Raw genomic sequence first — 14809 nt, forward strand, 5'->3', positions numbered from 1 at the left:
AATGACAATAGGCACAGTCACATATAAACCCCTTTTACATGCATGGTACAATAAGCAGCAGCTCGGTTTTGAGACAATAGTCCTTAGTTATCGGCTTGGTGCATTAAGGTCTCACAATGGAGCTAGGCAATCTCACCATACAGCGTTCCCTCCTTGGAGTCCTATTTACCGCACTGCAGGTCCATTTGTAAAGAAGTCTCACCAAGCATTCAGCTGCCAAATGGAATCCCGGATCCGTGTATAACACCTCAACGCGTTTCCCCGCTTCCTCAGGAGTATCTACCGCAGCTACACCTGCTCCTCAACAGCCAGGTCTGCTTGTAGGACTAATTCAGCCACTCCCTAACGATGGCCTCCTTCGCACCCTCTGGGCCTTAAGCAGCCGCCTTGGATGCCTAGGGGTAAATCCGCTACTGGATGTTGGCAAAAGATACCGAGAATTGGGAAGGTTGGATGATAATAAAGTTAGGCTTAGATATGTCAGGTTTAAGAATGTGCTGAGCGGGGGTGTATTAAGAGAGGAGGAGGCACATCTGTGGTCTCTATCAAGGCCCCCTACTCTAGCAGGCAGTGTCAGTGACTCTGAGGGCTAGGTTATGCTCAGGTCTGTGATATTCTTTACTGTGCAAGCGTAAATCGCTGGAAAAAATGGACGCTGTGCCCACTGGCGTGCGCAGCACATTTTATTAGGGAGTGCACCGTCGGAGGGGTGTGTCTAGCACCGTCTATTGATGGTCAATGCATATAAAATATCCACCTTTGTACCAATCCTAATAAAGCAGATACATTGTCAGATGTTGTGGTGTGCTCCAAACAAACACCCCTGATGGCACTCACTGAAATGACACTGTTCCTCCTCTGCCTGGTCTGGCTCCCCCTGTCTTTCCCCTGCAGACTGCAGCAGCTTACTTACAAGTCAGTCACTCACTGACACTGACAGTCGCAGACTAGTACTGCTGCTGCTGCTGCCGCTGCTGGAAAAACAAGTGACGTGTCAATGCTGCTGCCGGCCGTCCGCCAGTATTGAATTTGTCTTCCTAAGAGGAACGCTGGCTGCATGCTGCTCCTCATCAGTGGCTGGTGTTGGCATAGCATAGAATGAAAGAGGTGTGTATATGGCGGGTGTGACGGGTGGGCATGCCAGCAGCATGATATCATCACGTCACATCACACTGTTTTTGTACATTAGGCGGAGCCGGGAGTTTGAAAGCCGGTGGCAGTGGCACCCTTGATTAACCCAGGCGTCCGGTCAGTAATGCAGTCCTGACAGGGTGCAGCGCAGAGGGGACAGTAATCAGCCTGCTCGGCGATCGCTGCCTCAGGCATGTGAGATCAGGGTGCCAGACATTAGGGGGTGCCTGTGCGCACCAGGCACCCCCCCTGCGCACACCTATGGCTGTGCCATTTCCCCAGAGACCTGCGTACAACCTTATGCTCACAGTCAGTGCCACTGCTGGAGGACTCTGGAGGTTAGTATTGATAAAAAAAATGGGTGCTGTGTGTGCGGTATGGGCCTTTCTGGACCCAGGGGCCCATGTGCACTGCACACACTGCTCCCATTATAGATATGCTACTGGTGCTGAGACATCCAGTAGAGTATAGAAGAAAAACAGCATGAAATGTGTGAGAGTGAAAGATCTAAGTATTCCCTCAGCATAGAGATGGTATTTGATGCCCGACAAGCTAAGAAATACAAACGTAGAAAGTTTATATGATGAAAAGGAGAGGGACAGTCACATCATCGCTTCCTCTGCCTAGGCCCTTGCACTGGCTGGTTGAAGGAGGGTTATCTACATTTAGGAGTCTCATGGAAATTCCAGGTGGTCTGCATGGTACTTGCTGCCTAATGTAAAGACAGAAAACTGGTAATCATATAGGTTGCTCATTAGACAATGACAAAGATACAGGGGCAAATGCATCGTCAAGTTCCCGGCGAGACTGCACGATCGCTGGTTTTGGGTTTTAAATGATTGCCCCTTTAACACATCGGGCAGTCTCACTGGGAACTTGACGTTACACGCTTCGCATAGGCTATTACAATTTGCCCCACAGTATGTTAGACTTAGGTATGTGAATCTGTTGACAAGAGACTAATATACTGTTTCAGCAAGAACCGAGGTGTAAATGTATCGTCTGTCGTAATGGTGAAGAAAAAGTATCAGCGCATGTTATGTGCACTATGCCGCTTCTCCCCCATGTATGATGGCAGCAGTGTGTCCACAGTGACAGCGATACACTCTGTGCCCCTGTCCACATCAGCGCTGCTATCTATAAGATGCAGGCCGGTATGTGAGGGCAATGTAAGAATGGCATGCCGATATGTGTGGACAATGTAAAAATGCCATCGCAGACCGTTCCGACACCTGCAGCTATCGTTTTCGACAGCTGCATGGTGTCGATGCCCTATCTCAGCAGGAGGGACAGAGCTGTCCCTCACTGAAGCCGGTGCCGGCTCCAGACTTGTCAGGGGATCTCGTGTAAGTAGTGAGATTCCGCACATGCGCAGTGCAGCCTGCCGGGCAGGGAGACACAGTGATCAGGTGGGGGGGGATTGCAGGAGGGGAGCGTTTTCTTCCTCCGCCTTGGCAGACAAGATGTTTATACATCTTGTCGATATCCCTTCCTACTTCACCTCACTAATGAGATGATGAAGGAAGTGTTATAGCGACATGATCCATGTCGCAATAATACATTTACTCACGAGTTTCTCAAAATCAGATTATGTAGCTAGCAAGTCATATGGTTATGTTGAAAATTTTTAATTTAATAAAAAATATATATTTTTTGGCATAGATGTTACTTTTTTATGATTTACGTATTTATTATGGTGTAATATTGTGTATAATGTGTCTGCAGTTGTATCCCTACAGGAGGTACTTAAAGCAGGATGCGTTTGGCACCCCGGCGGTCATGTGACGGACGCCGGAATCCCAACACCCCTTAGGATCAGGAGACCGGCGCCGTGAATCTGACAGCCGACATCCCGAAGGTGAGTATCGGGGTAGGTTAAGGTTAGGACCGGGGTGGGGGGGCTTGGGGGTTAGCTCTGGCCAACAACCCCTTAGGGCTAGCCCTAGCTGACACCCTCGGAGAGTTAGGGGAGTGGAGAGGGGTAAAATACTAACCACCGCCGATGTCGGGATTCTCACTGTCGGGATGCCATGGTTGGTCATGTGACCACCCAGCATCCCGACCGCCGGCATTCCATACCCAACCCCTTAACCACTTGCCTGGCATGGTCGCATCTAATTCTCTCATTAAAAAAACAGACAATTTCAGAGCGGTTTTTGGCAAAATAAATCGTCAGTTATGTGGTTAAAACAGCATTAATTATGTATTAGATCTAGTACAGTATGTAACCATGATTCATATAATCTTTTGCTAGAGCCTATTTAAAAATAAATAAATAATAATAAAAGTAATAAAAGCTTAAGATTTGTATATATTTTTTAATTATGTTGGTAAATAACTTTCAAGTTCTTCCTGTATGCTTTGCCTAAATGTTTACTGGAAACTTGGCTTCCCAATGCTAAATTAGATACAGGTGATTATGTAACTGAATGCCCCTTCACACAAAAAGAAGTAAGACTACAAAAGAAGTATGCAGATTTTTATTTTGTAAATGCATTGGCAGTTATATAATTGAATTCTCAGGTGGCATAATACAATTTGAAATGTTTTTGTTTAGAACAGATTGGTCTTTAACATTATCTCAATGAATTCCCTCATGTCCACTGCCTGATCTCCATTTTTGTCAGCTGCCTGCAGCATCTCTTCTAGCTCTTTGCTTGAAAAGTGAATTCCAGCTAGCTTGGAGGCTTCCCTTAAATCTGCAGCTGTTATTTTTCCATCTTTATCTGTAAGCAGGGAGAGAATTACAATGTATGGCGTACTAGAAACATAGACTGTAACGTCAGAATAGAACATAAAGGTCTAGGTATAGTAGTGTGCCTTTTTGTGTGGGTTTGTTTTTTAAATGCTTTATTTTATTGTATTTTTAAATTAAGAGATATATACTGCTTCTCGCCGGCGTTTGACTCCAAAATGTAAATTGGTACTAATATTAAGTGTACCTGGTGTATTTTGCACTTAATATTAGCTCCACTGTAAATCTTGACGTCAAACCTAATGCTTTATAAATATACCAGTAGGTGTGACCAACAGCAATACTGTGGGCCAGCTCTACTAAGCCTTGAAAAGTGGGGAGTGATAAACTACCAGCCAACCAGTACCTATCATTTTTCAAACAGGGCCTGTGACATGGCAGTTAGGAGCTGTTTGGCTGGTACTATAGCACTCCCCTCATTATCCCTCTTTAAGGCTTAGTACATCCAGCCAAGTATGTTTGCACAATGCATCCTGGCATCCTCGTGAGTATAAATCCTCACCATAACTGCTGGGAGACTGTTCTAAGGATCTGTCACTAATAGATATTATTTATATATATATATATATATATATATATATATATATAGTGTGTGTAACATAGTAACATAGTTTTTGAGGTTCAAAAAAGACAATTTGTCCATCGAGTTCAACCTATTGGTGGTCTCATACACTGTATTATTTTTACGACTAATTTTATCTGTTGTGAATGTCGGTTGTTATGTTTATTCCCTTTTTTTCTAACTATAGTGCGTGATCTACCCACCGTAACCCTGTATATCCTTATCCATTAGGAATTTATCTAACCCATTCTTAAAAGTATTGACCGAGTCTGCCATTACTACTTCTCTCAGGCAGGGAATTCCAAACACGTATTGTCCTTACTGTAAAGAAAACTTTTGGCCTCTGTGTGCGAAATCTATTCTAAGTGGATGTCCACGTGTCCTCTGTGTCAATCTTATCAAAAACAGATCCTCTGCAAGCTCTGCATATTGTCCCCTTATATATTTGTAAATGTTAATCATATCCCCTCTTAATCTCCTCCTTTCCAGCGTAAACATGCCTAACCTAGCAAGCCTTTCTACCTATTCCGGTGTCTCCATCCCCTTACTCTGTTTGGTCGCCTGCCTCTGAACCTTTTCAGGTTCCAGGATATCCTTTTTGTAGTATGATTCCCAAAATTGTGCACAGTATTCAAGATATGGCCTCACTAGGGATTTATATAATGGGAGTATAACACTCTCATCCCTTGCATCAATTCTCTGCTGTATACATGCTAATACCTTGTTTGCCTTCTTTGCTGCAATCCTACTTTGGGTACTGCTGCTAAGTTTGTTATCTATGTGAACACCTAAGTCTTTTTCCAGTACAGAATCCACTATTTTTACCCCATTTAGTTTGTAGGTGCTATTTATTTCCTTGGTACCAAAGTGCATTACCTTACACTTGTATGTATTGAACCTCATTCTCCATTTTGCTGCCCATGCTTCCAGTTTAAATAAATCGTTCTAAAGAGACTCAGCATACCCCACCGAATTTATAACCTTAAACAGTTTGGTATTATCTGCAAAAATTGACACCATGCTCTGTAGACCTACTGTTAGATCATTTTTTAAAATGTTAAACGATAGTGGTCCAAGGACAGACCCTTGTGGCACACCACTTAGTACTTCAGTCCAATTTGAAAACATTCTATTTACCACAACTTGCTGCTCCCTGTTATATAACCAATTTCTAACCCAAATGCATATTGTGCTCCCTAGCCCCAGTTCTTGTAACTTGTAGATAAGTCTCATTCCGAGTTGATCGCTCGCTAGCTACTTTTAGCAGCCGTGCAAACGCATTGTTGCCACCCACAGGGGAGTGTATTTTAGCTTTGCAAGTGTACGATCGCATGTGCAGGCGAGCGGTACAAAAACATTTTGTGCAAAACAAGACCAGCCCTGTAGTTACTTATCCTGTGCGATGATTCCAGCGACGGAGGTCCCGGAATTGACATCAGATACCCGCCCTGCAAACGCCTGGTCACGCCTGCGTTTTCCCTTCCACTCCCAGAAAACGGTCAGTTGAAACCCATAAACGCCCTCTTCCTGTCAATCTCCTTACGACTGGCTGTGCAAATGGATTCGTCGCTAGAAGCATTGCACAGCAACGATGCTGTTTGTACCCGTACAACGCGCGTGCGCATTGCAGTGCATACGCATGTGCAGTTTTGCCGTTTTTTTACATGATCGCTGCGCTGCGAAAATCAGCAGCGTGCGATCAACTCGGAATGACCCCCCATATGTGGTACTGTGTCAAAAGCTTTAGCAAAGATTTAAAAAGATTACATCCACCTCCTTACCCTGATCTAGGTTCGTGCTAACTGTTTCATAAAAGCCTAGTAAGTTTGTTTGATATGTTCTATCCTTCACAAATACATGTTGGTTCCCATTAATGACCTTATTGGCTTCAAGGAACTTCTGTATACTATCCCTTAAAATACCTTCCAGTACTTTTCCCCACTATAGATGTAAGACTAACTGGTCTATAGTTACCTGGTTCAGATTTACTTCCCTTTTTTGAATATCGGCACTACTTCCGCTATGCCACTGTTACACTGTTACCTGTTCCCACTCAAAATTACAGGACTTTACCCGGGCTTCACCCACTCTGTGGAATGCACTCCCACGCACAATAAGACTCTCCTCTAGTCTCCAAACCTTTAAACGTTCTCTGAAAACTCATCTCTTCAGACAAGCCTACCAAATTTCAGACCCACACACATAACCTTCACAGCTTCCCTATCAAGTTACATCCCCTCTGTACAGTCCACATAAACTCACATTTTGTCTTCCAACATTGCTGGGTGATCATATCATATACAACCCATTAAGAACCTAGCAACCTGGGGAAACATTATGTAACAGGTAGCATCTATCCTTGTGTATCAATGCCTATTTCCCTATAGATTGTAAGCTTGCGAGCAGGGCCTTCCTACCTCTGTCTGTCTGTCTGTCTGTCTGTCTTTGCCCAGTTTTGTTCTATAATTGTTGTTCTAATTGTAAAGCGCAACGGAATATGCTGCGCTATATAAGAAACTGCTAATAAATAATAAATAAATAATATGCGCCAGTCTTTGGGAACCATGCCTGATGAAAGAGAGTCATTGAAGATCAAAAATAGATCAAAAATAGCGGTCTTGCTAGTACAGTGTAGTTCCATTAGAACCCTTGGGTGAATTCCGTCGGGACCGGGTGATTTATTAATCTTAATTTTTTTAAATTGGTCACAGAATCATTCCTTCCTTAGATAAGCACTTAGTAGTGGGACATAATCATTGCTGAGGCTATGTGTTAATCCCGTCATCTGGTCCTCAATTGTGAATACAGATGAGAGAAACTCATTTAATTTTTCCACTATTTCATTATAGTTTTTGATTAAGACGCCCAACTTGTCCTTTAATCTTTGGCTGTTGATGTATTTAAAAAACTTTTGGGGGTTTGATTTACTTTCCTTTGCTACTCACTTTTCAGTTCCTATTTTAGCCACTCTTATTTCTTTTTTGCAACTTGTGTTACAATCCTTATAGTACTGGAATGACTGTGCTTTCCAATCTGATTTATATTTTTTGAATGCTTGCCTCTTTTTGCCCATTAGTTTCTTGATCTTTTTGTTAAGCCACATTGGTTTGGATCTATTAATCCTTGGTTTGCTGCCCATGTGAATAAATTTACGAGTAAAATTATTTAGCAGCATTTTTAGTACCTCCCATTTCTCCATAATATTTTTTCCTTGAAACAAAATTTCCCATTTAATGTCCCTTTAAAGCTTCCCTCGTCATTTCAAAGTTGGCTTTGCTAAAGTTTAGATTCCTAGTTGAGCCTATATAGGACTGCTTATGAGCACTGATATTGAACGTGGCCATATTGTGGTCGCTGTTTCTCATGGGCTCTCCTACTGTAATATTTGATATCAATTCCCCATTAATTGTTAATACCAGGTCTAATATTGCATTGTACTTAGTTGGTATCTTGATTAGTTGAAGTATGTAGTTATCATTTAGTGTGTTTCGTGTCATAGCTGCAGATTTAACAACCGGCACCCAGAAAGACCAGAGGTATTTTTTGGACAACCACTCCGTGACTTGTCAGCCACAGTCCCATTTTCTTTGAATTTGGAAATTAGGCACCTGACAGTGTTATGTGAAATTGGAGGTCTTTCTGTGTGCCAGTTGTTAAAATCTGCAGCTATGACACAAAACTTTGTTCTCTAGACATCAAAATGACCTCAATTCTCTTCTCTTTTGTCAAAGCCATCTTCAGTTACCTGCAACAAAATGTGTTGTAACTTTTGAACCATAACTGCTATCTCAAATCTGTTTGCAGCAATAAACCTTTTAGCAAATTATGATGTTGTTTGATATGTTATACGATTCCCTTTCCATTTGAAAAACCTGATTTAGATTAAAGATGGACGATTTCAAGATGGCACCCATGTTCCATACATACCCTAAAAGATAGCCCACCTCACCTATACCTTACTGGGGTATTCAGTTTTCCCATTTCCTGCACAGTTTTGGAAACAAAAGGGTGTACTGAGACTTTTGAATCACCCTGTATATAAATAAACATATACATATATATAATTCGGATTTATCAGGTTCTTAACGCCAGAATTAGAGCAAGTTCAGATTTTCTGGATTTTTATTATTGGCTAACCAAAACACCAGACATCCAAGAGCCAATAAGGAGATCTGGGTAAATCCGAATCAGCTCATCTCTAATATATATATATATATATATATATATATATATATGGAGGAGTCAGAACAAGCAAATGTTCAAGACAGGACATGGCACTCCAGGACTTAATATAGATGATTTTTAACGTATCAACTTGGTCCACGACCTGCATCACTCCAAAAGCCAGTGGTGCAGTGTAAAATGTCACATCATAGCACAAGCAAGTTACAAACGATGCAGCATTTCGGGTCACGCAGGACCCTTCCTCAGGTCGTGCTAGTGCTTCTAACAGACAGATAAACAAACACACATATAACATAAATCTTACCTATATAGCGTCCCCATGCCGGCGTCCTCGGTCTCAGGGCAGCGTGGAGCTTCCGGTCAGGACGAGACGCCTGGAAGATGACGTCATTGGGCAGCGGCGGTAACCACAGCAACCCGATGCACGGAGCTGCTGACGCTTCCGGACAGGACTGGACGCCTGGGTGATGTCATCATCGGGAGGCGGCGGTAACCACAGCAACCCGATGCACGGAGCTGGTGACGCTGTCCCCGGCCGTGCTGCCTGGCAGGGGAGGCTATCAAAATATAAACATATAGAGCAATTGGTAAAAGAGCAACAACAGATAAGGTGGAAAAACGAAACACAATACATTTAAGAAATAAGTGTGCAGTGCTGGTACGCAGGTTGAGACACACTAAAATGTGACCTACAACCTGCGCATCAAACACCACAGAACCAAACCTCATATTATAATGGATAAACAGTAATGCATGGAGCTAACTGGCATACACTAGTGGAGGATAGTATATCATGGTGTCGTTATTAGATAATTTGGCCACCTAGCCGGAATTACCTATGTTGTAGATAATTCCAATTAATTTTCTCATTAAGTCCTGAAGGGCGCAACGTGTTCAACTTAATGATCCACTTAGCCTCTAGTCTATGTAATGCCAGGACCCTATCACCACCTCTATGTAACTCTGGGATATAGTCAATTATTTGATAACGGAGTTCAGACAGTGTATGGGCTTTGGCGCAACAATGTCTGGATACCGGTTGTTCATTGGCATTACCTGCTAATGCCTGACTAATGTTGGAGCGGTGCAAAGCCATGCGTTCGCGTAAAGTGCGGGTAGTAAGACCCACATATAGTAATTTGCATGGACAAATAATGTAATAGATGATGAATCTGGTCGTGCAGTTTAACACATGCCTGATGTTGAATTTCTGTTTAGTTACTGGATGTATAAAAATTGATCCTGTAATCAAAGAAGAACATGTAACGCAAGAAGGGCATTTGTAACAACCAGCTTTCTTAACTGATCCAAAAATGCCTGGTTTAGGGGAGTAATCAGTGATATCGGTTTTAACTAACACGTCACGCAAATTGCGACCTCTTTTGTAACTCGTCATGATTTGAGTGTTGTGGAAACCCGGTAGGAATTTGTCGGTCTTAATTATAGGCCATAGTGCTTTACTAGCACGGGGTATGATGGGACTAGCAGTAGAATATCTAGTGGACCAAATAAATTTATTATGATCTTGCTTCTTATCAGGTGTTTCTTGGAGTATAATTTCTCGATCTTGACTCATCACCCGATTTTTAGCTAATTGCAGATCCCTACTGTTATAACCACGGCTTCTAAACTTAGTGACCACAGTTTCCAATGCATCACCTAACTGTTCAGGATTGCTGGTAATGCGAGCCACCCGTAGCATTTGCGAATAGGGAAGACCCTTCTTCAACGCTACTGGATGGTGGCTGCTAGCGTCAAGCAATGAATTACGATCAGTGTTTTTATAAAACACTGTAGAGCTCAATTTGCCATCAATTAGATGGACTGTGACGTCCAGGTAATCAATCTTATCGGGTCTACAAACAAAAGTGAACTTGATGGGACCTGGTGTCTGGTTAATATTCTGCATCATTTCGTAAAAAGAAACATAACTCCCCTGCCATAGCATAAATAAATCATCTATATACCTAGCGAACCATCTGATGTTGGCACTGTATATAGCATTGTCAAAAAATAATTTTTGTTCCTGATCGAACATAAATACATTGGCATATGCTGGTGCCACACTGCTGCCCATGACACAACCAGCTCTCTGTAAATAAAACCTACCATTAAACAAAAAATAATTTTTGGTAAGGACCAATTCTAGTAATTTAAGAAATAATGTCTTATCCAGACCAAATTCAACATCTAAGTTACTAATAAATCTGTCCATGGCATCTAATCCCTCTCCATGTGGTATGGACGTGTATAGGGAAGAGACGTCCATAGTGCAAAGTAACGTGTCTGCTGGCAGTTCATCAAACTCCTTGATCTTTCTAAGAAATGTTGTCGTATCCTTGAGATATGTATGTCGTATGGTCACGTGAGGTTGGAGAAGAGAGTCCAGGAATTCCGCTGTCAGCTGGTACAGAGATCCCCTAGCCGACACAATCGGTCGACCCGGGGGGTTCACTAAGCTCTTGTGAACCTTTGGCAGTGTATATAGACAAGGAATAATAGGATTCTTGGGAATGAGGGCCTCCTTCAGTCTCGGATTGAGCAATTTGTCCAAGACCGCCTGGTCTAAAATCGTGTTAAGTTCCTTTTGAAAATCTACCGTCGGATCTTTTTCTAAAATCATGTAAGTATCGGTGCAAGCAAGTTGTCCCATAATTTCTTGGACATACTGTGATCTATCTTTCAACACTATGCCCCACCCTTGTCCGCTGGGCGGATAATGATGGACGCATCTTGGCTCAGATCTTTCAAAGCTTTGTACTCATCACGTGATAGATTGTTGTAAATCGGTTTTGGAGTAGCTAAGAATCTATTGACTGAATCGTCCATCAACCTCCCAAACATCTTCAACAATGCATTGTTGGAGACGGGATCGAATGTTGAGATATGGTACTTCCGCATGATGTAATTCGCTGGGTCCGATGATGGTTGACTGCTTGTATGTTGAAAAAATTCTCTTAAACGTAACTTTCTATTCATCTGATGTATGTCGGCCTGCCACTCAAAAGGGTCATGATGATTCGTTGGGACGAAAGACAGTCCTCTATTGAGTACAGCTTCTTCCGTAGATGTTAATTGCCTCGAGGACAAATTAAAGATCAAGTTTTCTTGGACTTGTTCCCTTTTGCTGATCCTTTGGTTTTGTCCGCCGCGTCTCGTGGGTTTGGACCAGCCTCTGCTCTGGCCCTGGTGGTAGCCCCTAAAGGGGGACGTTTTGCAGAAAGAGCATCATCTGAATCGGCGACCACAAAGTCGCTGTCGCTATTTGATGAATGGTGTCCTTTATCCGGACGTCCCCTGCGTTGCCGATACATAGTACGTGTCTGAGCTCTGTAGTTGGATTTGGCGGAATCTGTACCCGTTAGCCATCTATAAACCTGGAAGTCTTCATAATCATTTTGAACAACTTGTAATTTTGATTTCTTAAATTTGAGTAATTCTTTGCGGTAATTTTCTATTTGTTGTGTCAATTTAGCCCAGGTTGCTGCATGGTTAGGGTCAGACATAATTCCTGCATGAGTGGTATTAAGAGCCTCAATTTTAGACTTGTCGACTTGTAATTCTCGTCCTGATTCTTCTATGACAAGAAGCATCAAGTCAAAACTGCACTTATTCAGTACAGAAATCCACCGTCGGCAAAATTCGGGGTTAGTCCTCCCTATTGTCGGGGTGTTGCGGACACGGAAACCTTGCGGGATCAGCTTTTGTCTAAAGTAATCTGAGAGTGTAGAGCCGTGTAATAGATAGTCAGTTTCACATTTCTTCAAACGTAATAGTTGTTTAAATACATCGTCAACCGTATCATCCAATGCCTCTGGCACACAATCTTCAGCAAATAAGATACGGTCAGCTTGTGCTTTATTGAAGCTCAATGTATCACCAATCTGAGATGACATGTCCATGAATGGACTGGCCTCCACTCTGTCGACGCCAGTAGCTTCCATCTTGCAAATTATATCCACCAATGCTGGTCATGAATCACCAACGCAATAAATGTAAAAAAAGAATAAATGGTGACTGGTGCCTTGATACACAGGGGTATTACCCCAATCACACACAATGTCCAGATAATCCGGCATTCCCAGTAATGTCCAACCGCCTGTGTGCCCCTGTCCAAAATTCAGATATATGGAGGAGTCAGAACAAGCAAATGTTCAAGACAGGACATGGCACTCCAGGACTTAATATAGATGATTTTTAATGTATCAACTTGGTCAACGACCTGCATCACTCCAAAAGCCAGTGGTGCAGTGTAAAATGTAACATCATAGCACAAGCAAGTTACAAACGATGCAGCATTTCGGGTCACGCAGGACCCTTCCTCAGGTCGTGCTAGTGCTTCTAACAGACAGATAAACAAACACACATATAACATAAATCTTACCTATATAGCGTCCCCATGCCGGCGTCCTCGGTCTCAGGGCAGCGTGGAGCTTCCGGTCAGGAAGAGACACCTGGAAGACGACGTCATCGGGCAGCGACGGTAACCACAGCAACCCGATGCACGGAACTGCTGACGCTTCCGGACAGGACTGGACGTCTGGGTGATGTCATCATCGGGAGGCGGCGGTAACCACAGCAACCCGATGCACGAAGCTGGTGACGCTGTCCCCGGCCGTGCTGCCTGGCAGGGGAGGCTATAAAAATATAAACATATAGAGCAATTGGTAAAAGAGCAACAACAGATAAGGTGGAAAAACGAAACACAATACATTTAAGAAATAAGTGTACAGTGCTGGTACGCAGGTTGAGACACATTACTGTTTATCCATTATAATATGAGGTTTGGTTCTGTGGTGTTTGATGTGCACGTTGTAGGTCACATTTTAGTGTGTCTCAACCTGCGTACCAGCACTGCACACTTATTTCTTAAATGTATTGTGTTTCGTTTTTCCACCTTATCTGTTGTTACTCTTTTACCAATTGCTCTATATGTTTATATTTTTATAGCCTCCCATGCCAGGCAGCACGGCCGGGGACAGCGTCACCAGCTCCGTGCATCGGGTTGCTGTGGTTACCGCCGCCTCCCGATGATGACATCACCCAGGCGTCCAGTCCTGTCCGGAAGCATCAGCAGCTGCGTGCATCGGGTTGCTGTGGTTAACGTCGCTGCCTGATGACGTAATCTTCCAGGCGTCTCGTCCTGACCGGAAGCTCCACGCTGCCCTGAGACCGAGGACGCCGGCATGGGGACGCTATATAGGTAAGATTTATGTTATATGTGTGTTTGTTTATCTGTCTGTTAGAAGCACTAGCACGACCTGAGGAAGGGTCCTGCGTGACCCGAAATGCTGTATCGTTCGTAACTTGCTTGTGCTATGATGTTACATTTTACACTGCACCACTGGCTTTTGGAGTGATGCAGGTCGTTGACCAAGTTGATACATTAAAAATCATCTATATTAAGTCCTGGAGTGCCATGTCCTGTCTTGAACATTTGCTTGTTCTGACTCCTCCATATATCTGAATTTTGGGCAGGGGCACACAGGCGGTTGGACATTACTGGGAGTGCCGGATTATCTGGACATTGTGTGTGATTGGGGTAATACCCCTGTGTATCAAGGCCCCAGTCACCATTTATTCTTTTTTTACATTTATTGCGTTGGTGATTCATGACCAGCATTGGTGGATATAACTTGCAAGATGGAAGCTACTGGCGTCGACAGAGTGGAGGCCAGTCAATTCATGGACATGTCATCTCAGATTGGTGATACATTGAGCTTCAATAAAGCACAAGCTGACCGTATCTTATTTGCTGAAGATTGTGTGCCAGAGGCATTGGATGATACGGTTGACGATGTATTTAAACAACTATTACGTTTGAAGAAACGTGAAACTGACTATCTATTACACGGCTCTACACTCTCAGATTACTTTAGACAAAAGCTGATCCCGCGGGGTTTCCGTGTCCGCAACACCCCGACAATAGGGAGGACTAACCCCGAATTTTGCCGACGGTGGATTTCTGTACTGAATAAGTGCAGTTTTGACTTGATGCTTCTTGTCATAGAAGAATCAGGACGAGAATTACAAGTCGACAAGTCTAAAATTGAGGCTCTTAATACCACTCATGCAGGAATTATGTCTGACCCTAACCATGCAGCAACCTGGGCTAAATTGACACAACAAATAGAAAATAACCGCAAAGAATTACTCAAATTTAAGAAATCAAAATT

At 43.1% G+C, this 14809-nt stretch overlaps 1 protein-coding gene across 1 annotated transcript in view; it reads right to left on the minus strand.

Annotated features, from left to right (window-relative positions):
• Positions 1 to 3635: 3635 nt before the first annotated feature.
• The window catches only part of LOC135057349 (uncharacterized), a 66397-nt gene continuing 55223 nt past the window's right edge, over positions 3636 to 14809 (minus strand). The window contains exon 5 of the mRNA XM_063963238.1: positions 3636 to 3857. Within this exon, the coding sequence (XP_063819308.1) occupies positions 3685 to 3857 (173 nt within the window). The 3' untranslated portion in view covers positions 3636 to 3684. The remainder of the gene's footprint in view (positions 3858 to 14809) is intronic.

This window comes from Pseudophryne corroboree, chromosome 3, assembly GCF_028390025.1.
Source record: "Pseudophryne corroboree isolate aPseCor3 chromosome 3, aPseCor3.hap2, whole genome shotgun sequence".
NCBI lineage: Eukaryota > Metazoa > Chordata > Amphibia > Anura > Myobatrachidae > Pseudophryne > Pseudophryne corroboree.